The 27,332-nt window shown below is 42.9% G+C and overlaps 1 protein-coding gene across 6 annotated transcripts; it reads left to right on the forward strand.

The window, feature by feature from the left end:
* The first annotated feature begins 10,795 nt into the window (after positions 1–10,795).
* On the forward strand, positions 10,796–26,492 carry HMGXB4 (HMG-box containing 4). 6 transcript variants are annotated; one of them, XM_051632447.1, is made up of 12 exons: positions 10,796–10,979; positions 12,909–13,016; positions 13,614–13,732; positions 14,699–14,725; positions 15,665–15,740; positions 16,704–17,836; positions 19,041–19,122; positions 19,536–19,600; positions 19,886–19,991; positions 20,546–20,715; positions 22,079–22,201; positions 24,130–26,492. In XM_051632447.1, the coding sequence occupies exons 6-12, from the start codon at positions 16,778–16,780 to the stop codon at positions 24,172–24,174; spliced, it is 1,650 nt and encodes a 549-aa protein (XP_051488407.1). In that variant the 5' UTR covers positions 10,796–10,979; positions 12,909–13,016; positions 13,614–13,732; positions 14,699–14,725; positions 15,665–15,740; positions 16,704–16,777; the 3' UTR covers positions 24,175–26,492. The 6 variants fall into 6 exon arrangements, 5 of the variants coding, with proteins under 5 accessions (XP_051488407.1, XP_051488389.1, XP_051488397.1 ...); XM_051632429.1 differs by lacking the exon at positions 14,699–14,725; XM_051632437.1 differs by lacking the exon at positions 14,699–14,725 and having other exon boundaries at positions 13,614–13,720.
* The last annotated feature ends 840 nt before the right edge of the window (positions 26,493–27,332 follow it).

The following is a 27,332-nucleotide window of genomic DNA, read 5'->3' on the forward strand; positions in this document are numbered from 1 at the left end:
AACAGAGGTAATAGATCCCTGTCTCTGTAGTGGCAGCTGACAGCATTATGGAAATGTAGAATGTCTATTTCTGAGTTTATTCTGATGCTGATGAGTTTGCACTGATGTTCTTCTCTCTCATTTCTCATTTTATCACCTCTAATGCAGTGATTTTTCCCCCGCAAGCTTCTCCTTCCTGAGGTCTGATTTAGTCAAGTAAATCCTAAATGCTATTTTAAAAATGAGCTATAAGAAAATGCTTAGAGTTGTCATAGGGGGTAACACCTACCCTTTGTTTGAATACCAAAACTTTGTTTCAAAATAATAAAAGTTGCTGCAATTGAATGCATTCAGTCCAATAAAAGTGTGATCCATTTTCCCTTTGAAATATTCTCACAATAAAAGTGAGCATGTATTTTTGCTTTAAGTCCATTTCAAACTTCCAACTCCTGCTGGAGCACAGCATGGAGAAAGTTAAGTGAATGAGGAAGGGAAACTTTGGAGCCCTAAATGCATTAGTGCCTGGGTGTGCAAATACAGAAAATGGTCTCCTTTTCTTTTCCACTTAGTAATTTTCCACAATTCTGGACATGTAAAGAGGACTTTAAAAATGGGTGGAACAGCACCAGTTTAGGGGATTTCTTCCCCTACCAAATTTTAACAGGGACACTTTGTGGGAATAAGAATAAAGCCCTTAATCTTGCAAAAGTTTCCAGACACACCAACCCCTGGTGTCAAAACCAAAATATTTCAGTAATTTCATAGGTTACATTGGAGGTGACCTTGGAAGAGTCTCTATCCAGGAACATGTTTGACAACCCTGAGTTTGGAAGCCTCCATTTGTATTTGCTGAGCACAGCAGCATTTTTTGATTCTGTGAGAGTTTGGCAAAGGTGGTTTTAAAATCAACTACAAGAGCCATGTCCTTTCTGATAGGTTTGAACAAAGTTGCCTTGATCCATTCCCAAACTTAAAACTCAATTGAAATGAGCACTTTTATGAGGAATAAATATGTGGGTTGTTTTAGGGCGGTTTGTTTGGAGTTTTTTTTCTGTTAAAAGAAGCAATCAGAAGAATCACAATAACCTTTCCTTCTTCCCCCTACCCTGGATCTTGGCTTGTCAGGGAAGGAGCTATTGGACCGACAGAGACCAGATCCTGACTAACAGAGGAAATTTTCTTCTGGTTTTGGCATTGACATCTGAATGCTTCCTGAAGACTGCTTGAGTTTGGTGAGGTTTCATGGGAAAGCAGGCAAAACAACACTGACATCACCAGTCAGGCTGCTTTCCTGCTTGTGCCTCCATCCGTCAGGCTGTTACAGAGCCTCAGTGTCTGACATCTGTAGCTGGGAAACTGCCTGGAAATTATTCTTTTTTTTTAATGGGAAATTTGAGGACCATTCCAGACCAAAATTATTCTGAATTTTGTAATCCTTTGGGTTACTTCTCTCAGCATTTTGCTTTTAGTATTTATTGAGCAAAACCGACTGCAACAGTGAAAGAACAGCAAACAGTGCCATTAACAAGATCCCTATTAGCCAGTTTCATCCCTGAGCCACAGACCTAATCTCTGCTGGCTCCAGAGACAGCTCCTGCTCTATGTTAGTTACCTTGCATTACCTTGGCAGCAGATAACATAAGAACACAACCATTACTGTGTGTATATACCAGTGCCTGCGAACTACAAATTAGGGCAATTCCGGAGAAAAACAAGAAATGTGGAGAAAAAAAAAAAATAAAATTTACCCCTTAAAACCCAGCCTTCATGCAGGCACCAAACGGAGAACATAAGTAAGTCTCTTGCTGAGGAAGAGGTAAGTACTTTCTCAGCAGGTATAGCTGCCTTTGCATAAACTGCAAAGCTGGGAACTTTGGCTACAAGGAGCACCGCAGAGCATGTAGCTGTGACCAGGAGTTCAGGGCAAGAGGAGACTAGAAATTACTCTGCTGCCATCTGGTGATTTCTGTAGCCATTTGAGCTTAAGGGGAGATGCTGTAAATACTGGCAGGTAGCAGTAGCTTAGATGCACAGGATAATATGTCCATGAACAGTGAAGAACTAAGCTGTGGTGAAGACCGGAATATGGTGAAAAGTTCAGTGCTGGATGTCTTCAGAATATAATGAACATAATGCTCTGTAAATCTGTGTTCAGCTCAAAATTCATCACTGAGACATTACTGCTGGCAATGACTGGAGCAGAAACACTTAAGAAATGCTGCAGTTGACATTTATGTGGTCATTTGTCTCCCAGGAGTGTTTCTTGACAAGTTCTCAGAATCCAAATTTGGCTTCTGATCTGGAACATGATAGGGCTCTGCTTTACAGAATGGCAGTGTTTAAATAAAAATATATTTGCAACTACAGTAATTACACAAGCACTAACACAAAAATTTCCACCCTTGTTTAGTGCTGTGCTCCTGGTCTCCCAAGAAATACAAAAGCAGGGATTTCCACTGCCGCCTTCTGTCATATGGAAGAAAGCTTCCTTTTACCAGTCTTTTTCCTCTCCACTAAGCTCTCCTTTCTTCTTGTTTCATAAAAAACAGCAATTAGTGGTCATGTCTTCTCCTTGCACTGTACCTTATATGGTACATTTCCCACTGCTTCTCTTCTTTATCTCTTCACTAATGTTTCAGTCTTCCTTCATATGGGAACTTTTCTATGCATAGGCTCATCCCGGTGATCTGACTCAAAATGCCCCCTCCTCCTCCTTTCGAGGTGATCTCAATTGAACCAAAAATGCCTGCTGAAGGCACAGCATCGATTTGTGTAACAGCACTGCAATATCCCACATCCCATATTTGGTGCATTTTGCTTCTCTTTAACCACTAATTTTGTCCATCCACATAAACTATTCATTTGCTGAATGTGCTGAAAATATGCAAACACATTTAATAGAAAAGGAAGAATGTCTGTTGCTTTTCTATTTGTTTGATCTTAGACGATGTCCTCATCCTCCCACCTATCAAAGCTTATAATTTACCAGTGCTATTTCCAGGACAAATGTGTCTATAGAGTCCTAAATTTCAGCTCAGTAATAGGATTGCTAAATCCAAATATAGAATGATCCAAATAAATACATAGAGGTTTTAGTCCAGCCTCACTCATTTTACTAGAACACTGCTGTGGGGGTGTTTTCAGCCATGCTAATTTGCAAATTTCTTGGTAATAATCATCTTTTCTTCAGGTTTCTTCAACTGGAAACTAATGCATTTCAAGAAGGAAAATGTGAAGAAAACAGGAACAACTGAAATAGACTCAGTGGGGGAGGATTTCAGATTTGCTTTTTATTTGGTCATTTATTTCTTCAGAAAAAGCAAGCAGCTCAACTAAATATAAAAGAAAACTTCTTGCTTATGAAATCTAGCAGACAATACAATGGTCTCTCAAGTGATGTGGTAAAAGCTTCCATCACCTGACACATTTAATCGTGAATTGAATTTAGGACCATAAAACATCCAATTCTTTCTGTGCTCCAAGTGCAGCACCAATACTGAATAGCCTTACCGGGATGGTACTGTTCAAAGAGAAATTAATTATGACTGGGATATACACTGATATAATCTTTCTACTTCTCTCTACATAAGTACATTAAGTGTTGCATCCTTCATAGACATGAACAACTTTCAGACTTCCGCAGTCTGAAACCTTAAGTACAAAACATCACATTCTTCCCCAGGTTTCTTACCAAAAGAAGTGTGGGGCACACAGACTTGTGTACCTTACTTGGGACCAGCACTTCCTGGGAGAACAATTTCTCTTCCCTTATACAGTTTACAACTCATCAGTACATAACGTGGGCACATGGTGAGGATTTGGGGATCACTGTGAGGCTGATCAAAACTGCTTCTCAGACTCTCACAGCTTCAGCCCCTCCAGACCACGTTGAAAACCCTCAACTTCCATCCGGGGAGCAATTAAGAGAGGAAAAGAAGAAATTTCAAAATATTGCTGCATGGTTGCAGCAAGCTATGAGCTGCAGGAGCTTCCACTCTGAATAATCTCAGAGCACCTCAACTTCTGTCGGTTTCTGAGGCAGCTCGCACAGAATAGAAGTTTACCCTGTGTTTTTACTTAGACTTCAAACCAATACTGCCTTCACACCAAAAAAAAAAAAAAAAAAAAAAAAGAAAAAGTAAGCTCAGCTTTATGACTCCTTTGTCTGTTTGGTGCAAAGTATAGTTAAAACTCATTTTATAGAGGCCTTCCATACATCCATTTCCCCCAGCATTAGTTCAGTTGCAGCCCAGTCTGCAGACTTCCCAGTTAGATCATTCTCTTGTACCATGTTGCAATGCCATAGGTCCTTATTTTGAAGTTCTCCTGTAATCCTAAAAAATGAGCTTGAGCTAACATGTATTTCAGCTTGTGGCACAGTGGCACAGTAAGAGGTGAGGCTTCTTTAAGCAAACTTGTTAACAAACACTAGCGCAACTAAACAAAAACCACATAGTATCCCTGACCAAAGCAAAGGACCAGTTGCTTTTAGATAGCTGAGGAAAGGTGGGTTGATGACTCCACGTAGTAGTTTTTCTTGAGTGATGATTCCCAGGAAGTCTCAGCACTGCAAGGTATTTCCACCATGATGTGTGGCCCTGCACACATAAGTCAAATGACCAGGATAAATATCCTCTCTCTAATAAATGTTATAACCATCTCCCATGTTCCTACTTCTGTAATTTCATCTTGTATTCCATTTGCAAACACTACAAGTCTTGTGATCTGTCTGGCACAGTACAGCAAACAGTTAGTTTTAATTAAGACAGCTAAAGATGGTACCCACCTAAACAGAAATACAGTATCCTCTCAGACAGATGTGAGTCAAACAGGCAGATGACCTGTTCCAAGGAAAGCATTAAAAGGATTATCTGTGTTTAAGCAGCAAAAGGGTTATAATCGCATGTTCAGCATCCACTGGCACCTTGACTACCAGAAGAAAAACTGTAGGTGTAGGTGTAGGGAGGAAAAGAGAGAAAAAAGAAAAACAGGACAGCCCTGCAGTAGCTACAGTATGTTGGAGAAATGAAGCAAAAGGAAGGTCGGTTCCAGGCCTCGTATGAACAGCCCTTCAAAGCCTCCAGCATAATGGTGGTGGCCCACACAGCAAGGCAACATCACAGAGTGCTACCTAGCTAAGACAACACATCACATCTCTCCTTCACATCACATCTGCTGCAGTCATAGTGTGAAATTAGAGTTGAGCAGACTTTGTCCTGCTCCCCAAAAGGCTGGGAACAAGCTGTGTGTGTTATTTTTTTTGTCATATACCCCTGTGACTGCAGGAGAAATTATAATACAGACCAATCCTTTTTTTAACAACTTATCAGAAAATTTGTATCCAAAAGTACTCAGCTCTTCTATCCTCCCCCCAAAAAAAACCCCCAAAACCAAACCAAAACAAAAAAAAAGACAACAACAAACAAAACAAACAAACAAACAAAAGACCCAAAACCAAAACAAAACAAGACTATTTCCTCTAGAGAGAGGGTAGTATTAGTCATTGCATAAGACCCTGGTGAGACCTCTGAGCAAATTGTGTCCACTACCAGCCACCCAGCTTCAGGAAAAAACTCAGTGTGAACAAGCACAGATCAAGGCTGCCCTGCCAGCATGAGGAGAGGAAGGAGGAGGCCAGCAGCTTAGAGGGAACTACTAAAGCATGCCATACTTAGTCTAGCAAAATGAGAACTTAGAGGAGGTATGACAGCTGTCTATAAATACATCAGAGCAAAAACAGCAGCAAGAGACAACAGCTGTGTTAGCTAAAAGAAAATGTTGGCACAGGAACAAATGGATGGATGCAAGCTAACCATGAATACATTTAAGCTGGTAATCAGGAGAAGGTTTCTAACCATCAGACAAAGGAGACTCTGGGACAGCCTGCTGGTGAGTGTTCTAGGGAGATGAGACTTGATTGCCTTTAACATAAAGATCGGTATGCTTACAGTAAGGCTTGAATGACAGTGGGCCTGCGATAGCAGGGAACAGCACCTGATGACCCAGATCATCTCAGCTATTCTGGTGACCATGGAAGCATTGCAGATTACCTGCTGTGTACACAGCCACAACATATAAAAAGTCCTGCAACACCACCAGCTTCCCCCAACACATCCCACTCCGCAACACATCCAGGCATACAAGGCACTTTTTGTTATTCACCCAGTCCTAACACCAGTGCATTTTCTTACTGTCTTTGCCAAGCCTCCAGACTTTGAGAGTCTGGAACCCTTTCCACATGTCATCTTTTGCCCATATTTTTGCAGCAGCTCCATAGTTGTGAGGTTGGCATTAGCCCAGCTGGCATCCCAAGAGTTTTGCAGACAGCCCTGTCCTGATGCCAGCCCTTGCAAACTCCTCTGCCACTTTGCAGCAGTTCAGGGAACAGTGAAGTGTCCTGCTCTTCCCAAAAGTTCTGATCTACAGCCACAACACCTAGAGCCAGAAAAATAAGCAATATGCAGGCTTGGTCCACAGAAACAGCCATGACCCATCTACATTATTTTAAGATAAATTTTAGCAGTATCATAATTTCTGCTACCCAGTGCAGGACAGATGCTGAAGCTGTGGTTCTGTCATAAGCAGAAAACTGCAGGCATGAAGCAGCCCAGAGTTACAGGCTTTTTTGTACAGGTGAAGGATCATGCCATTCTGCCTAAAAAGAGAGGAGCAGGTCAGCCTGGCCTGTACCTAAGAAGGCTGTAATAGACAGAGACAAGGTGTGAGTGGAGGAAATTAAATAAAGCAACAGACCCAAGGGGAAAAAAAGGAAAAATTAAAACAAGAATACAGATAGGGCTTAAATGTTTGATGTTTTATGGGATATGGGTTGTGAGGAATTACAGTCAGCAGAGACCAGCAAGGCCCCCAAGGAGCTGGCATGGAGGGAGAGCTGCGCACTGAAAACAGCATCATAGGTCTTGCATGGCTCCATGAAACTCAGGTTAAACCAATCCTACCTCCCTGGCAGGTGGTGAGGAGGAGGAGACCAAAATTAGTGAAAAGAGGCAAATCTGAGGCTGCCTGATTCTCTGCACTTAGCCTTTCCTCTATATACACACCACTCTGGTACTGTCCCTTTGCCTAACCCCACCAAGAGCACACTCTTCTCCAGATCCCACTCATCCTGCTGTAACACACAGTGTTGTTTCCCCACCAGATGGACAAGGACATTGTCCTCCATGTCGCCTTACCTCTCTCAGCATGTGAACACAGAGGGTGCAGCGCTAGGACCAGGGGGAGAAGGTGTGTCCCTACCCTGACAGATGCTGTGGCTCCAGGGGACATTCAGGCTGTTCTGTTGACGTTACAAATGAATTCACACACCCTTGTGGCTTCGTTAATGACTATATTAGCAGATGAAGAGGCAAGAAAATGAATGCATTCTGCGGGAAAAAAAAAACGAAGACAAATGGGAAGTAATTTAAGTAAATCCCCAACACCGAAACAATGCAGATAACACATCTTTTAAAGTTTTGCTTCTCTAAGGAAGCATGTCCTTCTGTCCAAACAGGACTCACTAGCCCCGTTTAGGAGTAAGACTAAGGCAATTATATGGCTGAGGTAATTGGCACAAAAGGTCCATTTCACCTAAAGTTCACTGTAACATCGCAGTCAACTCCTCGTGTTCATATCCATAAGCCTTTTAAAAGAACCTATCCAAATGCAACAAGCCACACTTTTTAAGGGCAGTTTGCTATCTGTCTAGTAAGGTGCAAGTGCTGCAGTGTGCACAGAGAAGAGCAGCACTGTCTGTGCAAAACAAAGGAGGATTTTCATGGATAGGCAAGAGCATTTCCTTCAATATGTATCTCAGTGCCAAGAAGACATCTAAGGAAACACACGATGTACCCTTTTGCAGTTTATCTCATGGCATGTAGGCAAAGGAAGGCAAGATGCTCTCAAGAAAAGGAATAAGCAATATTCTCACAACGGTCTGACTGACTGAAGCTGCACTTCAGGTCTTAAAAACTAGAGGGACCGATTTTCCGATTCCCTCACTACAACCCCTTGTATTCAAGAGTACAAAGAAAACAATTATGTCAGGTGTTAAGGATTTAAAGGGGTTGCGACTCTCTTAAATTTGCTCTCAGCATCCTGACATTTTCCCCCACCTGACTAGTATAATCTACCCGTACACTCTAAAGGGATCCCTGGATTTTCTAGAAAAGAGAAAGGCTAAGCTGCTTGAAATCACCCAATAAATGCCAGTGCTTTGTGCTGGCTGGTTCCCTTTATTAGCTCTGAAGAATGGGAATGATTTAAATTATCTTTTCCTGAACATTTCTGCACTGATGAAAAGTGCAGTAGGAGGGACTACATGTTGTTATTGTTACTGCAACAATTACTATTATTATTATTATTGTTATTATTATGATTGTTCTGTGGGAGGAAAGGAGCACGGATAGATCTCACCAGGGGAAATCTGAATGATTGGTGCTTCAGTGGCTTTATGTGCAAGTATCCTGCTATACGCTCATTTTTGCAAATTCACTGGAAAATTCATTCTCTCTCCTCCACATGCAATCACTGACACAATCTAATACCTATGAACCATCAAGCACTAAAAACATCAAACTGCAGGGGAGCTAGAATCCTTTCTCATTCTAGGGTGAGGAATATTAAACATACCATCCCTACATATTTATGAGCTACCATTATCAAATGCTTGCCATTATCAAGTATCAGACTAATTTAGATTTCCAATTTTCAAAGAAACCTGTATTCCAGTTCCTTCAGGTTGCACCTCGCCTCTCCCAACCATGCTAATGGTTTATTCTGACTTGTTCCTATTCTGCCTCCACCTGAGCCATAGCCCAGGTGCTCCCAAGAGTTAACTGGTGTTTCCATACATTCCACAATATATGAGCAAGCAGGCTGAAAACGGTAAAATCCTGGTGGCAGGAACCATGTTTTTGTTGCACTGTGCATTGCCAAATGGAGTATGGATCCACTACTGGACCCCTAGAAAGATAATAAATAATGGGAGGTAAAGAGCAGGTCTTGGTTGAGTTCAACTCTAGCAAGGTCCTGGACATAAATTTGCAGAGGCACTTGTCCAGCCAGGTAACTCCTCCCTGGGTTATGAGTTGGAGGGCAAGGAGTGATTTTAGAGTTTCACCAGCCCAGCAGCAGGCAGATGTGTATATGCATGAGAACATCTGTGCAGGCCTTGTGCTCAGCCTCATATGAGATCGTATGAGGAGAGGCTGAGGAAGCTCGGGTTGTTTAGCCTGGAGGAGACTCAGCCAGTGTAGTGGTGTTAGGTCATAGGCTGGACTTGATGATCTCAGAGGTCTTTTCCAGCCTCACTAACTCTGTGATTCTGTGATTCTCTTACTTTGGATTAAACTGTACTTTCATAAAGTGTAATAGGATAGCCCTCCACACTCTGCTATTTCCTCTAGGCCCCACTGCACCACAAGTAATTACTGTCAGGCTGAGAGAGCTGGGTCTCTTTAGTTTGGAGAAAAGGAGACTGAGGGGTAACCTCATCAATGTTTACAAATACTTAAAGGGTGAGTGTCAAGAAGATGCAGTTAAGCTTTTCTCAGTGATGACCAGTGATAGGACAAGGAGTAATGGATACAAATTGGAGCATAGGAGGTTTAAGGTGAATATCAGAAAATTTTTTTTTACTGTGAGAATGACAGAGCACTGGAACATGCTGCCCAGAGAGGTTGTGGAGTCTCCTTCGCTGGAGACATTCAAAACCCGCCTGGACACGTTCCTGTGTGATGTGCTCTGGGTGACCCTGCTCTGGCACGGGGGTTGGACTGGATGGTCTTTCCAGGTCCCTTCCAACCCCTGGGATTCTGTGATTCTATGATCGTTACGTACTTGCTAGGACACAAAAGGACCCTCAGACCCAGAATAAGGATCTGTAAACCCTGGGGAGCCAGCACGTCTAGGATAGACCAAGTTTAACCTCAGGCACGGCTAGGAATTATCGTCTGCAGACAGCATGCGACTTCAGGTAGCCTCTGACGAAGTCCTGTGTTTGCCAGCATCTAAATAAAAAGAAAACTCCTCCATCAGTTAAGATGATGGGATTTAAGGTAAGAGCTAAATGAGGCTTGTTGTTCCTTGACCTTCTTTACCTCAATCTTGGATCCTTTGGTGGTAACGAATGAGCCCTTTGAAGATGCTGGGGGTAATTTGCTTTTGGCTTGCCTGCCACCTTGGCTGAAGACTGGGAGGGCGGGATGGTCGCACAGTGCCTGTCTCGGCTCCAGCTGGCCCTGACTCCCCACCTGTGCGGTACATCCACCCAGTTCAGGCGGGTTTACAGACGCGCCCATGCATGCGTGTGCGTGAGGAACCTCACCCAAGTGCCAGCTCCGCAGCCGCTTCGCTGCGGGAATTCACCCCGCCCCACGACCCGCGGTGGCAGGTCCAAGCAGCCAACCACCGACCCCCGCCTCCTCTTCGGGGAAGGGATGACGAGAGAGGGGAGGCTGCGCCGCCACCGCACCGCACCCGCACCGCACCAAGGAGGAGGCTGCGCGGACGATGCCAGGCGGGGCACACGCTCCGCCCGCGGGGAGCAGGAGCAGAACTGGGGCCAAGCGGAGGTGCCCCGAGCGCGGCCTCCTCGTGCCAGGCCCATCCCCTGCGGGGACACGGCCACGGCGACCGCAGCCCCGCGGCCGTGCTCGACGCGGGGGGGGGTCGGGGACGCGAACCCCGGCCCCGCCCCGCACCGCCCCCCGCCCCGCCCCATCGGGGCGCTCGGCCCTCCCGCGCCCCGCCCTCCCCCGCTCGGCGCTCGACTGGCCGCGCCTGGCCGCGCGCCGGGCCAGCGCCCCTTGTCGGCCTCTCCAAGATGGCGGCGGCGGGCGGCGGCGCGGCGGGCAGCGGCGGCCGGGCCGAGTGAGGCGGGCGCGGCTCCTCCCCGCCCGCCCTCAGGCTGCGCCCCGGCACCCGCCGGACAGCCCCGCCGGCGTCGGGCGGCCCCGCTGCAGGGGCGGAGCCGCGGAGCGAGGCCGGAACCCGCTGGGGTGAGAGGCCGCGCGGGCGGGAGCGGGGGCGGCCGGTCCCGCTTCAAACGGGAGTGGCGGGAGGGGCGCGGGCCCCGGGACAGCGGAGGGGCCGGTGTTCGCCCCCTTGCCGGTGGGACGCGGCTCCCGTGGCGGGCCGGGTGGCGAAGGGCCCTGTGGAGGACAGCGACGCGTGGCCTTGGCCCCGCCGTCGTGCGCGTTACGGAACGGGGGGCGGGAAGAGACCTGCTGCACCGAGCCCGGTGGTTGCTGCTGGAACCGGGGAGCGTGAAGCAGGGGAACCTGATGAGGGTCTATAGGACGTGACAAGTTGAGGATATGGGGGTTTTTTGTCTGCTGGGTTACAGGTTTAGGTTGTAAAGCCCTCTTGGGCAGTGTCTAGCAACTTTTATACCTGCCAGTCAGTTAAGATTTTAAGAGAGTAAAAGGTACGCATGTAGTTATACACAGTTCTTAGATTCTCCAAGTCGTCCGCTCGTGAATGACTGTCTTCAGCGTTGTTTTACTGAAGGGTATCTAGATTAGGCCCTTGCCCTCTTGAGCCCAGTGCTTTTGCATCGTGTGTGTTCCCACTGAAGTCCGTATGACAACTGAAATGTTGACAGGGTCTGGTTCAAGGCTGTGAGCCCACAAGTGGCAAGGTGTTCTTTTTTCTTGCCAGGTGTGGTGCTGGAGCGTGTCTACACGTGCAGTGCTCTTCTGTGCATACCTACATTCGGCCTGCAAGTTGCTGGGCTTGCTGCAAGCAATGTATAGTTGTCAGAATACTAATGTAAAACATTTTGTGGCTGATGGTTTCCCAAAACCCAAAGAAATAATATGTATCCATGTGAATTTAATTAGAAACATCTCCTGTGTACCCGCAAGCTTGGTTTAGTTAGGGACTTTATTGTTTCACTTAAGTAACCTCTATAGGATTAATTCTGATCTTCAGCCAGTTCTTTATAAAACTGTGGTATGTGCAGGGATGTACAAGCACCAGTACACAACTCACAAGGTATTAAAGTGTAACTTCAGTGTGGAAAGGTTACTGTGACAGCTAGAACGAACAAGCTGCATGGTCTTTGTGGTTGAATCCTTACACATGTGTGCACGTACACAAGAACACACAAAATCAGTGAGGTAGAATTGTTTAATCACTTAGGAGCAGAAGGGAGCTTTTCATGTTAAGCTAGTCCCTGGCTGAAGAACAAAAGCTGTTTACTCTGGGAGAACCATAGTGCAGCTATTCCCACAAGGGCACTGTGCTGCTATATTCCAGCAACTGTGGAACAGAATGATTCCATGAGGGGAGGCCTGAAACCTGGGGGTGGCAGGAGCTGGGGTGCTGCAGAAGCCCTAGTGAAGAGGAGGACTTTGTTCCCTTCTGTGGGCTGGCCTTCAGAATGGCTGCAGTGGTAGCACTGAGAAACATCAGGAGGAGGCACACCTTCACTTCCAAGTGTGCAATTCTTTAGTTTAAAATATTTGAACCGTTATTTTGTAGTAGTGATTCCTGCCTGGTTCCTTATTTTCTTTCACTTCATCTGAGATTCAAGGGTTTGGAATCTCTTCTTAAACATCCCACTCTCTGCTGCAGTGCTCCTGATAAAAAAATGTATTTGACACAAAGACGTTGGGAACGGTTTTGTGTGTTGTGAAAATCAAACTCCTTCCATTTTTGTAAATAAATTAATTCAGTGATTTGGGTATTTCACAAGAAAGAGGTGGTCTTTTATGTCTTTAAAATAATAGAAGAACAACTTCCAATTTTATATAAAAAAATAAAAATCTGTCAAGCCTTGAAGGTGAGCACGAGCCAACCAGAAGGGAGAATCTTTTACTTTCCCACTGTCTTCCAGAGAATCTTCACTTGGTTCAGAGGAAGTTTCCTGTTTTACATTGTGATTCTTCTTTACGGGAGGGTTATTTTCATTCTCTGTTTCTCAGACCTTTTCCTGTAGATGGGAGCGGGGAAGGAGCCCAGACGTGGCAACACATTCTCAGGCTCCTGCAGCACCACCATGGCTTATGATGACTTCAAGAAAAAAAAAGAAGGTATGACTGCTTCATAATCTCAGAGGGAGTTGCCAAAAAGAGAAAGGAGTACCCTCTGCAGCCCTAGCCAGGCCACGCAGTCAGAGTGCAAAAGGAGGCTAGTATGCTGTGGAGCCCTTACGTTTGAGTCAGCTGAGTTGCTGGAGGATCCCAAGCCCTTGACTTCCAGGTGTAAAGTAACTGGGATTAGAATCTGAGAGAAACCGGTGGTATTTCCTAATGCAAACACTTTGATTGGAAACTCTGCCACTGCAGCCTTTCTTCTCCCTGCCAGGTCAATGGAATGGGAGACCAGGGATAGGGGTATGTTTAGTCATGGTAACATTTCTAGGTCCAGTTGTCTTTAGGGAGAAATATACATGGGTTAGAAATAAAATCTTGAGTGAGTGAGTGATTGTGTTACAGCATTAGAGCACTGAACCCCATCCCTGTGGTTAGAGAATGGAGATTGTTGTCTTTTAGGCCCTGTGCTTGTGAGGTTTTGTGGATCTCTCTGCTAATGTCCACTGTTATCTTATTTTGTGCATAGTCCACGTCTGTCACTCCTTAATGGGGTATTTAATTTCTTCCTTTTTTCCCATTTCACATAAATCTTAGAGTTCCTAGAGGGCGACCGAAGTGTTGACGACGCGGGGCTGGCAACTGGCAGGATACAGCGAGAGAAAAAACGCTCCTACAAGGATCTGCTGCAAGAGGAAGACGAGGTAGCAGCTCAGGTCAGGAAGCCCTCAGAGAAAATGTTGGAAGTCTAAGGATATTTGTAAAGCTAGTGATGGAAGGGGATGGATGAGTTTCTTATTCTTTTTTCTGTAGAAGACAGCAAGAGCAGCTAATTTGTCCTGTATTATTCAGTAACTTCCCTGGGGAAAAGGAGTGGGTCAGTCCAAATTACAACTGATTCTGATTTTTCTGGCCTTAGAAAATAGGGTAGTAGGAGAAAAGAGACAACTGAACGCCACCAACTGAATGCTGAGAGATTAAGGCAACTCAATCAGACATGAGATATTTTCTAAATGTAAAGTTAAACAAATTCAATTTAAAAAAAAAATCAAAATGTGGTTTTAAAAAGTGATGTTAAACAAATGCACTAATAAAATTTTAAAAAACAATAAAGTGATGTTAAGTGAATGCAATTATAAAACATGCAAAAACATATTCTAAAAGTACTGTTAAACATAAGCACTTAAAAAAACATCAAAACACAATTTTGAAAGTGGCATTCAGGATTGCAACCTGAAACAAGTGGTTCATAATACACTTGATTGATTTGTCTTTATCTCATCATTAATTTTTCATGTTACAAATGGTGTGACTCATACACTCCCCTATGTAAACACAGTTTTCCTTGGAAAAATCAGAGCACTGTGAGCAGAGCCACCACCAGCTCCCTGAGGTTCTGCTCACCGTGCTGAGCAAGCACCACCTGATGATCAGCATCCAGTTGTCCCAGTGGTGAGCTGGTGTAGAAGTGTCCAGCCCTGTGTTAGACCCAGGTAGCAGGATGCTGTCCCAGTCTTGATGTAGAGCCTTGCAAGTTATAAGATAGCATGAATAACTTTTTACATACACACGCAAAAAAAAAAAAAAAAAAAAAAAATTATTAGAATTTACAGTTGAATAAATAGCCAGCAAAGGATTAATATAATGTTAACTGATGCACTGTTGTCTTCCTGATTCTGCAGACAGCCTGAAACGATAGCTCTTGAGAGGTATGAACTTGCCCTATTCACCTCTTTAGGGCCTTAACTCTGAAATCACATAGTGACAACTTAAGTTTCTTGCAAACTTTCCTATTTGAGCTAAAATTTATTGTTAGCTCAAAGGTGACTATCTTGTGATTAATTTTTTTTTTTTTTTTAATCTGGAAAATAAGTTCTAGTTTAAAATTAAAGTCTTCTACTGTGCACATGGAACTCTGTAGAGGAGCTTCATTTTCAGACCATAAAATGGTCAAGATATAAATAATAATTGGGTGATGTGACATATTTAGGTCAATTTTTTGGCCTGTCATTGTAATTGTCACCTCACTGTACCTCCTTTCATTTCTTTCACCTTTTGCAGCATACTAAACATGAACTGCTCACCTTCATGTTCAAGGCTTGACAGCCTATGCATGCTTAGTTATTTCTTAGCTTTATTAAGAGGTAGAGGTCTGTCTTTCATCAACTAATCAGCTGATCTTCAAGTGCTGGCTTTCATTGCTCGTTTCTTAACACTTTCAAATCTGCTTTTTCAAGTTTTTTCTGTATTGCTCCTCTCACCTGGGGGGGAGCTCCCTGTAGAGATCTTTCAGTTTCCATATAGCCCTGTTGTGCTGCAATGCCTGCAGAAGCTTGGTGCTGGTTAGGTGGCTGATGTGCTGAAACTAATACTGACTAATATTGTTTTTTGAATTCTCCCACCTATCTGTACCATGCTTTTTGTCTTTTGTCTTAAACCTACACTGTGGGCTCCTGGGGACACAATATTTTTCCTTTGCTTGTTTTAACACCTAGGATAATGATCTGGTTCATACCTAGGGTCCCTTCATGTTACAGTAGTACAAATACCTCTTTGATATCTCCTACAAATTATTATCTATGTGAGTAGACCATGTGAATCTCATCTTTCCATTTGTTTGTCAGCAACTTTTTTTCTTCATCTTCTAGGACAGTGAACTTTTTCTGGGGCCAGAACCTCACAAAAAGAAGAGAAAGCACTCCTCCGATGAGTTCTGCTACAGAGGTAAGGTAGTAATCAGGCAGGGGAAGGGGTTAACAGATTGTGACTTTGAGGAAAGGGTACTGCTAAGGCACTGTCCTCAACTTCTGTGGTTAGCACTTTATGGGGGAAAAGGTACCTCAGCCTGTCTTAGGAGAAGTAACCAGGAACCTGACGTCAGTCGGCACCAGACAGTAAATGAATAAGGAAGGATATTTTCAGGGTCTAGCTTAACAGATTGCCGTTGCTGGGGGTAGAGATCTTCCACCCCCCCTTTTATTGACAAGTTGTAATTTTCTAAGCCATGCCTTCCCTTTTGGGATTTGCTTTTCTTTTTTCCCTGTTGCATGACAAACTTTAATTTCACTCGCTGATAGTGTTACTTCCTCTTATTTTATGAAAACAGAATGCATCAAGATGAAAAAGACATGCTTTTGGGTTCAGTATTATACAGAAACATTAATGTCACAATTAATAAGATAACCAGAAAATTACAATTCTGTTCCTACAAGCTTAACAGGTTTAAGAGTTATTTTTGGCCCAATGAAAAGAGAAAGCCAAGTTGAAATTTCAATAACATCTGTTTTCAGAATGAAAAAGCTTGTATTTTCAATTAATTGGTTTCACCATGGCTAAAAATGGCACAAAAACATTGCACTTGAGATACAGTTTCAAGCTCAGTAAGATACATTTACATCAGAATATGTTATTTCATAACAGAAAACAAAGTTTGACAAAACTTCAAAAACTTTCCTACTGTGTCTTCCTGCCTTCAATTATTTTACCAGCTCAGGTGTTACAGCTCCTGCATCAGTAAGGCCACACTGAGCTAGTTACAAGCTCCAGGGGTCTTCTGCTTAAGCCAGGATGCAAATCTTTCAGCTGTAATCATAAGTCTTGAAGGGATTCCCCCTTCACTTCTTTGGGCTACTGTAATGCTGTCTTTAAGGAAATCATCCTGATGTGTATTTCTCTTGTTCTTTTCAGGTGTTTCGCCTTTGGATCTACCATCAAAGAAGAAGAAAAAAGCAGTTTCTAGCCCATCCTCAGCTGATACAACCATGGATTTACTGAAGAATGTCACTTCACCCTTGGCCACAAGCTCAAAGTCTTCAAAGAAGACCTCTGAAAAATCATCTTATTCTTCCTCTGGCCATTCTGAAAGCAAAAAGGAGCACCACAAGAAGAAGCTGAGTGGGAGCAGTGGGGAGCACTCAGTGGATGATGGCAGCTTCCACAAATCTAAAAAAATGAAACCTCTCTACGTGAACACAGAGACACTTACGCTTCGTGAACCTGATGGTTTGAAGATGAAGCTCATCCTTTCACCAAAAGAGAAAAGCAGTGCAGCAGATGATGATTCTTTCTCCTACTCTTCAGCACCAGCAGGTGCTAAGAAATCTTCAAAGAAATCATCTCGAGATGAGCAAGGCTCATTGCTGCTGGGTCATGAAATGCAGAACTTCCTGAAGTCATCTCGGAAGAAGCACAAACCACCTCCAGACCCACATCCACCTTCTGAGAATTTTGGTGCTGACACCTCCCTTTTTTCAGAGGGCCATGGGAGTGAGTATGAGATTTCTGGTATGGAGGCACCTCCAGAATCTGGTTCCTCTTCTGGTGGGGAGTTGGAGGCTGGAGAGCTGGTGATAGATGACTCCTACCGGGAGATCAAGAAGAAGAAGAAGTCAAAAAAAAGTAAGAAAAAAAAAGACAAGGAGAAACACAAAGAGAAGAAGCACTCTAAGTCTAAAAAGAGTTCTGGGCATGCTCCTGTGGCAGTAGCAGAAGTAACAGTGTCACCACAACCTCCTCCCAGTACCCCCTATGGTCTTCCTCCACCTCTTCCTGCTGGATTTTACGCAGATGGTCAGGGTGAGAAGAGGAGGAAAAGGGAAGACAAGGAGAAGGACAAAACTGAGAAATGGGAAAAGGAAAAGGAAAGAGAAAAGGAAAAGGAAAGAGAAAAGGAACGAGAAAAGGAAAGGGAACGAGAAAAGGAAAAGGAAAGAGAAAAGGAAAAAGAACGAGAAAAGGAAAAGGAACGAGAAAGAGAAAAAGAGAAGGAACGAGAAAAAGAGAAGGAACGAGAAAAGGAAAGAGAAAGAGAAAGAGATAAAGTAAGGAAAAATCAGAAGCAAAATAAACATTGGGTAATGGTGAATTAGACACTATTACAAAGGCATGTTAAATTCAAAGAAAAAAGGGTAACTAATACCAGGATCAATGGTTTCACTGAAGCACGGAAGAATGTGTTAGCCACTGTGATTTCTGTTTGTAGCAAATGGAATATGTATCATTCTAGTTCTCTGGCACCAACAGTCTTTAGCCCGTAGACGTTCTTTGAAAAGTTTGTCCTTAATTTACTTGCTACAGGTTATGTACCAAGCACAGCTGCATCGTTTTCTCAGGTAACCAGTTCTAGCTACTGCCAGGTAGACTTTTGGACTAGTGATCTAGTCCATCATCACAGTTCCTGTAAAAAGGAATCGAGCTCTAACCTGAAAAGTGAAGGCATTTACCCATTTACTCCAGTATTCCAATTAAATTCTAATTCGTATAGACTGCCACATTCGCAGTGTTGCCCTGTATTTATAAATTCAGTTTTCCATGTTTGGTGCATAAAAATAAGAGAAATGGTAGCTACCATATGGATGAGTTTCCAGGTGATATAACTGTGATTGTGTAACTACATATAAATGGGGAAACAGTTTTTGTATGTTCAGACAGACAAGAGTTGTTTCATGTCAGGAAATGGGCAGGTATAGCCCAAATTTGTTGAACCATTATTCTGTTCTATTAGGTAAGTCTTCTCTGATCATAGCTCAGCAGCTGCTTATGCCTCTGCTGTCAGTGTACTTACACTGTCTGTTTTCCTGCCAATTTCCTGCCAAGTGTTTGGTAAAGATGCAAGAAATAGAACAAAACATTATGTTGAGGACCGAATTGTTTTGACACATCTATGATAGGTACTGTGAATAGTATGACAGATATATTTTTTTATTATTTTAAGTTTTAAAACAGATGCATGAACAGAGTTGTATGTTGATCCTGGATTTAGAACAGCAGGTTGTGGTAATTTATGAATAAAATGCATTTTAGAGTTGTAGCAAGATAAACCTTGTACTAGGACTGGTTCTGGCTGGTTTCTGTGCTTTCATAAACACTACATTCAGCCAGAACATGTAAAACACTGCTTTTTTAGTTTTCTGGTTTAAGCACTACATCTTTTTTTAAGACTTCAATACATGCCAAATTCTTACTGCATTTCAGTAGGTCTCATTATAATTGCCAATCATTGTTTCCTTTTTGTCTTCTGACTAGCCAAAGAAGAAAAACATGTCTGCCTATCAAGTGTTCTGTAAGGAATATCGTACAACTATTGTGTCTGAGCACCCTGGAATAGGTGAGAGAATCTCCTCTTCTCGTGATTGTGCCCCAGGCAGATTAATTAGCAGAATGTATCATCTCTCTTTCATACCAACCTCTTAATTTTGAGCGGAGGCAAATAATCTGCCAATTTTCTTTCAATAAGAGCTGGGAAAAAGGACAGGAGTGGATTGCAGTATTTGATTTCATTGCATTTTAACCAAGCTGTGAATCTGGATAAAGACATTGCAAGCAAGCTCTTTGTTAAAGAGTTATCTTAAATGTGTCACTTTCCTGTATATACACATATGACTTTATATTCCCAGTATCAGCTGCCTTTTTTCATTTTGAAGAGTAATGGGAATGGATGGGTCAGTACATTTTGTATGTTCTCTCCATGATTTGATTATTTCATTTGTTTTAAACATTTTTCTTCTTTCCTTCTGCCAGATTTTGGAGAGCTAAGTAAAAAACTCGCAGAAGTGTGGAAGCAGCTACCTGAGAAGGATAAACTGGTGAGTGTGTGTGAGATACTTTTGTAAAATTATTTCTGCAAACTCAGGACTTAGGTCAGAACATGCTGGCAGCATTGCCACCATACCTTGAAAAATGTCCCCGAAGTATGTAAAGATGGAAATTACTGAAACCTTGCCCTTGTGATCATAAAAGCATCCATTTTATTCTCATGGTGTTGCTTCACCAGTTAGCTACCTAACATCATTCTGCCTCCAGGCCCTGGCATCAGATAATGGAATTACCTAATGTTATTAATCTCTCTTTTTATACCATGGTAACCGCAGATCTGGAAACAGAAAGCTCAGTATCTCCAACACAAGCAGAATAAAGCAGAGGCCACCACTGTGAAGAGAAAGGCATCATCTTCAGATGGTGCACCAAAAATAAAAGGTAATTGTTACATTTTATTGGCCCTGGTTTTCTTTCATGGACATGGAAGATAGTGTTACCTGTGGAATAAGGAGCAAAGGTCCTTCCCTGCTTCGCTCCCCTACCTGCATACTCACATCTTGACATTTAACTCATCATATTACTCAAAAACAATGTTTCTGTGAGAGTGACATCAGCATTTTTAAAAAAGATTTCTTTGTCTAATTTGAGGATGGCATGGTTTTTAGCAGTTTAAGGGTTGAAATGTGATATAAGAACAGGCAGCAGAGAAGTTCTAGTGGAATTAGTTTGCTGCTATAGTAAAACATTGTTCTGGCTTGGCATCTCTGCTTATCAGATCTCCCAAACCAGATGTCCCAGACTGCATTCAGCTGAGGTGGATGTGTTATACATGTAGAAGGAAGGTCCTGACGCCAAAGACCACAGGACCAGGACCAGGTCCAGAGAACTATTTATTAAGTATCTCATGCCTTTGAGATTTGAACTTTACTACGTAAATAGGCTTGTAAGTAAAAGGATGAAAGAATATGGACTTTTAATGTATGTGTTTCCAGCTTCCCCAACAGGAGTGGTTTCCCCTCATAAGAAATCCCCCACCAGCACCGTGGTGGTGTCTTCCTCACCAACCAAAGTCCCTGATACGGATCCTATTGATGTAGCCGCACACTTACAGTTGCTGGGTGAATCTCTCAGCCTCATTGGACACAGACTGCAGGAAACAGAGGTGAGTCTGTAACAAGCAATGTCACAGTGATGTCATGTAATCTACACACAGGATTGGGGAGGGTTATTATTTTATTTTATTTTATTTTATTTTATTTTATTTTATTTTATTTTATTTTATTTTATTTTATTTTATTTTATTTATATGTTTAGCCAATGCTTTCCTGTTAGGAAAAGAAATCAGAGATGGTGTGTCATGTTTCTTTAATGCATTGCTATTTATTTTCAGTGAAATAAAAAGCCTTGTTTCTCAGTGTAGGTAGGTGTCAAGTGTAGTAGGTGTCAAGGACAGGTCCTTTGCAGCTCTAGGTCCTGGAAGACAATTCTTAGTTCAACAAACTCTTCAGTGTTCTATTCCTGTATGTTCATCTTGGATCTGATACTTCTTTGCTATCTTTGCCAATGTCTGGTTCAGTTGCTGTTACTATCTGAAACCTTAGAAAACCATCAGAGAAGGCTTTTACCAGGGTGGCTTTTGCCTGTCCTGTCGTTTTCTGGCAGTATCATATTGTCAGTACTTCGGGCAGGGGCTACTATTGTTTCAGCTTGCCAGGTAATGTAGAAGAGGTCATATTTTAGAATCATAGGATCACTTAGGTCATCAAGTCCAACTGTTAACTAACACTGCCAAGTCCACCACTAAACCATGTCCCTAAGCATCACAATGACTGTTTAAACCATTTTAATCGTTTCCTACTGTTAGATAATAGTGATTATGTACATGCACATAAAAACACACACATACACTTTCAGAACTCAGCCTAGCCTGTAAGGAGAATACATATTTGGATCCAATAATATCATCGAATGTTACGGCTAATGTGATCATCTCATCCCACTGTTTTATAAGCGGTAAAATAAACGTTCTTGCATTTTGTTTCTGAGGTAACCAAATTAGGTTATTCTTCAGAAGAACAGCCAGAGTACTCTCCCCCTCAACAGAAAGACATATAAATTCCCTCTCCTGAAAGTCTATCAATGACTAAAGCATTTGTTAGACTTAGCAATTCTTTAGACTTCAATAATAAAAACACCTGTTGTCTTTAGGACTCATTACGTTAAAACAAAACAGATGGTAGAAAATGGCGAAGAAATACATTAGAAAAAAATGTGGAATTGAGTGTTTTATGCAAGTGACAGCTTTCTGACCTTTTTTGTTGTTGCCTATGGAGTTATTAAACTTTTCAGCCAGCAGTCTGTCTGTGAAGCACCTGGCATAGTTTTGTTACTGTGTAAATCATGAAAGTGGGCTAGAAGAGCTCAGGAGTGAAGATACTGTATCTGCATGACAATCAGTACAGTGGTGAAAGAACCCTAATTTCCACTAATCATTCCTATCCATTCTTTTCTTTCCTTAATTCCAGGGAATGGTGGCTGTTTCAGGAAGTTTGTCAGTGCTTCTGGATTCAATCATCTGTGCTTTGGGCCCATTAGCCTGTCTGACCACGCAACTACCTGAGTTGAATGGCTGCCCTAAGCACGTTTTGGTGAGTTCCTTATTCTTTCCATTCTAGCACGGTTAATTTCAGTAGAGTCCAGCTATTTTTTGATGAATCAGTCTTATAATGTGAATATAATTCCAGTGCAATAAGAAAATTTTCTTGTTCATACACTTTTATAGAGGAATATTTCTTGAAATTAAGTTGGTACTGTTGTATGGTTCTCTGCAACTCTCTTTCTCCCACTGTCAACTGACCTAATATTTGTAGCATTGATTGCAGTGTATGTGTAGATCTTGTTTTAGTGACTGAATCAGTCCATCTGAATTCAATAAAAGTGTCCATAAACAGTATTTTTTCAAGTTCTAATTGTCTGTAAAACTAAAAGCACATTCCAGCTGCTCTGTGTCACACAATCTGTTCTTCCTTTAGTAGCATAAAAAATAACTTGTGGTCTCAGGATTCCTAATGTGATCCTGATCCCTCAGGATTCTTGGGGCCTTTTACATGAGGCTCTAACCTTGACCAAAGAAATAAAGGTAGTCTTTGTTTTAAAGGAACTGCATCAACTACAGGTTCTTTTCCACTTTACACTTAATATTGAGCCCCGATTCAGCAACAGTTTGTGGCATGTAGTAGCATGATGTAGACATAAATTAGCATGGCAGCAGCATAAAAGGAATCAGGAGTCATACATCCAACAGGAGACATTCATAAACCAGAGGAGAGGAACAGAGATGAAAAAATAAATATATAGTCTGAAAAAGTTAGGAGATTAATGAAAAATCTGGCAGAGAGAACAACAAAAATGGGATATGAATTGGCATGTTACAATCTGGCAGCCCAAACATTGATTCATTCTGAAAAAGGAGTATTAACAACAGCAGCAAAGTTGACAGCTTAGGGTGTGAGCTCGCACAAGCTGGCTCTCTGCACAAAAGCTGAGTCTGTGGGATGTTCCCATCCTAAGCCGTGGAAAAACATCCTATGCTTTTTTCCTTCTTGCTCGCCAAGTGCCTTCAGAGCAATGACACCACGTGACTAGTGGTATATTGGAAACTTGATCAACTTATTGTTTACAGGGAGCAGTGGAGCTTGGGGTGGATTAAAGCACTTACCTGTCACTTCTGAAAAATGGTATTCAGATTTGATAATGAATAAATAATTCTGATTTTTACTATCAGATCCATAACAACAGGGGTGTTTTCAGTCATGGGTGAAATTGTCAGTGGCCGTGTTGCATGCAGAGTGCAATCTATCATTTCAGTCAGTAGGTGGCATTGTTAAATTCTTGATTCACAACTGGTGCTCCAATCTCTTGGGCAATTAAAAGGTGGTATTCGTAAGGCCTTCTTCAGCTATCCAGCCACAAGCTTGGGTTTACTGACATACTGCATTTGAAGAACATACAGATAATGTACTGCTGGGTCTTGTTTTCTGATGTGCACAAGCAGGATTCTTATTCTCAGAACTCTGATGGAATTTGCAAGGAAAACAGTAGGACACTTACTTTTTCCCATCTGACACCTTATTAGTGGGCATGGTTGAGGGTCTTTCTCTTTACTTTTACACTACAGAATCTCATTAAGGACTTTGGAGTGCAAAGTCAAGTTTGGTTTGTTTGGGATTTTTTTAATATGCTACAACTTTGATTACTTTGCTCAAGGCCTTCATCACTTGTCTTTTCCATGGCTGATGGGATATGTTTGATGTGATTTCTTTCAAATTCGGAGATAGAGTATTGGCTCATAAGGAGGAGGTCACTTGAAAATATTCATTGTTTCCAGGTGCTTACAAATACTGAGGCTACCTTTATGTTTAGTGAACTTACATTTCCAAAAATATGAAAATAAGCCTAGCAGTGGGGGTGTCTCATATGGTAACGTGTAAGACAAGTGAACATGCCTAGTTGTGATACTTTTTAAGGATTTTGAGTCATTACTTGACACTAAAAGATACTGAATTTATTTTCCCAGTCAAACACACTAGACAACATCGCCTACATCATGCCTGGACTTTGATGGGAAAGGATCCTGGGATGTACTCAACCTCCGCATAACTGACTTGTGTACTACACCGGCACTCCCAAAGGGCTCCGCGTGTAGGGTTTTAAACTTTTATATCTGTATACACATAGGATTGTAACTATTTGACTTCTCTTTTGTGACAAGTTGTGAAATTAAGCTGAGAAAACCCTTTTGTGTTAATGGGTGACATGTCCTCCAATCTGAAAGTATGAAGAATTCAGAAAGCTTTTGAGATACTCGCCTTAAATTCACGTCCATTAGTGGGGGAAGCAGCCAGAGAATGGACTTCTCAAAATACAGAAAAAATGCCACCATGTGAGGGGTCATTGAAACAGGCGATCCAGAGAGGTTATTGACTCTGCATCCTTGATGATATTAAAAAACTTAATGAGCAGCCTGCTCTAATTGGACTTCTCTAAACACGGGAATGGACCAGATGACCTCCTGATAGCCCTTCCAACCTAAAGTATTCTGATATTCTCTGGGCAGGTATAGATTATAATATATTTTGGATCGAGGAATATACCTGAACTCTCCACTAGCCCTATTTCTAACTGTCTTTCAGTTTAAAATCTACTGCTTGAGGGGAAAGCTGGATAGATATAAAGGTCATTGCTTCTTGGTCACTTCTTCCAAACCCCTCATCTTCAGTAATAACTTTCAGTAATAACTGAAAGTTGTCAGCATCAGCTGGCTGCTCTGGTAGCTGGAATTTGAAGTAAGGTGGAAGAGAACAACGTAATTAATCTTTCCTTCTGGACTTGCACCCAAATCCTCATTAGCATGATATATCAACCACCGCATTGGCTTGAGAGAATGAACCTCCGGCTGATTTTTCCAGGGTGTGGTCAGCCTGCTTTGTTGGAGATGAATGTGGAAGCAGATGGGAAAGACTTGGACTGGTTCTGCCCATCTTGCATCTGTTTTGTGAAAAAACAGCCTTGGTTTCCAAGATGGCTGATCCCCCACCTTTTCCACCAGCAGTATTGAAAGAGCCATGGTGCTGCTGGGAGGGCAGTGCCTAATGACCAGTTTGAAGCAGTTGCAGCTCAGCAAGGCTCATGTGGATTGATTGGACTGATTCCCCTTCCTTCCAGCCGCATACGTGGTGGTTGGTTTGCTGCTCCTCTAGAAGAGGAGCAGCAGGAGAGTATGTGACTCTCATATAGGCTTTTGTGTATCTGTATGTACGTGTATGTGGTGTTCATATCATGTGTATTTAACTCTTACTGATATCTGTAACAGATTTTAATTTATCCTGTATATTTCTCTCTTGTGTGTATATATATATACATAATTTAAAAGCAAAAAATCCCTCCCTCCACCAACAGTGTGTGGAAAATCTGAATCAAGTTTGCTTCACCCCACTTCCTGCAGGAATCAGCTCTGTAGTAAGCATTGGCATTGTATGGGAAAACATCAGGAAGATTTTAAGAATTGGTAGAAACAGGCTACCTTGTGAAAGGAGGTAATAACAACTGAAATATAATTTGACTGTAGCCTTTCCAGCCTTACAACAGAAAAGTTTTTAAATTCCAGAAGAGCACTTCCTCACTTCAAGCTTGAAGTCTAGCTTCTGTTTTTCAGGGCAATTGAAAGTGAGCTGTCCCTCAGGGCAGCTGAGCCCCAAATTACATTTAAATAAATCCTCAGGTGTGCAGGAGGAGTTTTGTCCCCATTCCTCTTGACCAGGTATTCCCCAGCAGTGCCTGTCCAAGGTAGTCTGTCTCTTGCAGAGTTTTTCTCAGTGCAGTGTCAGGTTTTCTCAGTGGAGGAGGCAGAAGGTTCTTAGACCACCGTACAAGTTCTCAACCCGAGCCTCAGACCAGAGCATACATGTTTTAACAACACATGACTAATCCCAGTGAGTCTGGAACTAGGAAGGGCCCAGGAGGGAGGCAGTCCCATCCAGCTTCGGATCCTGGCCCGTACTAAAGCATCTGCCATTGGGAGTGGCACAAAATCCCTGGCTCTTTCCAGCCCTTTACAGTTGAGAGCGTTGTGCTGAGGGGGTAGATCTGCTCTCTTAAGGAACAAAAGGGGATCAGCTTTAGCTTTGTCATCTGTACGATGGAAAACTCTTGAAGAGTTTGAAAAACACACGCAACCCTGGTGTATTGTATTTTTATTTAAAATTTGTACACTTTGTATAATCTGTATCTTGTGGTATTTGGTACTAGAGGGAAAACTTTGGCAAGACTTAGCAGTTTTTATATTTTTGTTATTTCCTTGCTGTTTGATCCAGATTACATTGCAATTATACAAAGAAACTTTTTTGTACTGTACTTACAATAGAATTTTTTTAACATTTGGCACGTTGTCCTTCATTTCTGGCGTGCGCTGTGTGTTCTGCAGGTCTTGCTACTCCTCGTGTTCAGCGTTTCTCAGCAAAACGTGTCCAAGTCTAAGCTTGTTCAACTCGCTCAGTTTGCAGGTATGCTGTGCCATCTCCAGTAGCAGAGGTCACTCCAAACATCACCCAGAAACTGCTGACCACTTTGGGGAGAGTTCTGCAGGGAGGCACCCTCTAGCACTGGAGGTACCACCAGGATTCCTCATCCCTGCTGCCTCCCCTCAGTTTGGGTGGTGGTGTTGTGGTGCAAGCAGCACACAGGGCTCAAGGCCAGCATGTGACATGGGATGTCAGGTGTTAGACTGTGATGTGTGAATTTTCTACATGTCCCCATTTCATAGAATCATAAAAGGGTTAAGGTTGGAAGGAACCCTAAAGATCATCAGGTTCCAACTTCCCTGCTATGAGCAGGGACATCTCTCACTAGACCAGGCTGCACAAGCCTCATCCAACCCGGCCTTGAACATCTCCAGGGAGGGGGCAGCAGCAGCTTCCCCGGGCCACCCATTCCAGTTCCTCACTACCCTCACGGTGGAAGAATTTCTTCCCGATGTCTAACCTGAATCTCTCCTCTCCGTTTAAACCCGTCACCCCGTGTCCTATCGCTGCCCTCTCTGGTGAGGAGACCCTTTCCAGGCTCCGAGCGGCCGATGGCAGCCGCGACCCCCTGATGTCCCCGGTACGGGAGCGCTCCCGCCCAGGGCTATGGGACACCTCAGCCTGTCACCACCGCTCGGGTGTCTCTGGGCACACGCCTAGGTCGTGGCTTTCAGAAGGCGGCGGAGGCTCCCGGTGCCGG

Source organism: Apus apus, chromosome 1 (assembly GCF_020740795.1).
Source record: "Apus apus isolate bApuApu2 chromosome 1, bApuApu2.pri.cur, whole genome shotgun sequence".
Classification (NCBI taxonomy): Eukaryota; Metazoa; Chordata; class Aves; order Apodiformes; family Apodidae; genus Apus; species Apus apus.

Coding starts and splice junctions, on each gene's coding strand:
- HMGXB4 (XM_051632429.1), top strand. CDS start 12,923: ATGGGAGCGGGGAAGGAGCCCAGACGTGGCAACACATTCTCAGGCTCC. Junction 19,992..20,545: donor TGGTGCACCAAAAATAAAAG/GTAATTGTTACA, acceptor ATGTGTTTCCAG/CTTCCCCAACAGGAGTGGTT. Junction 20,716..22,078: donor ACAGACTGCAGGAAACAGAG/GTGAGTCTGTAA, acceptor CCTTAATTCCAG/GGAATGGTGGCTGTTTCAGG.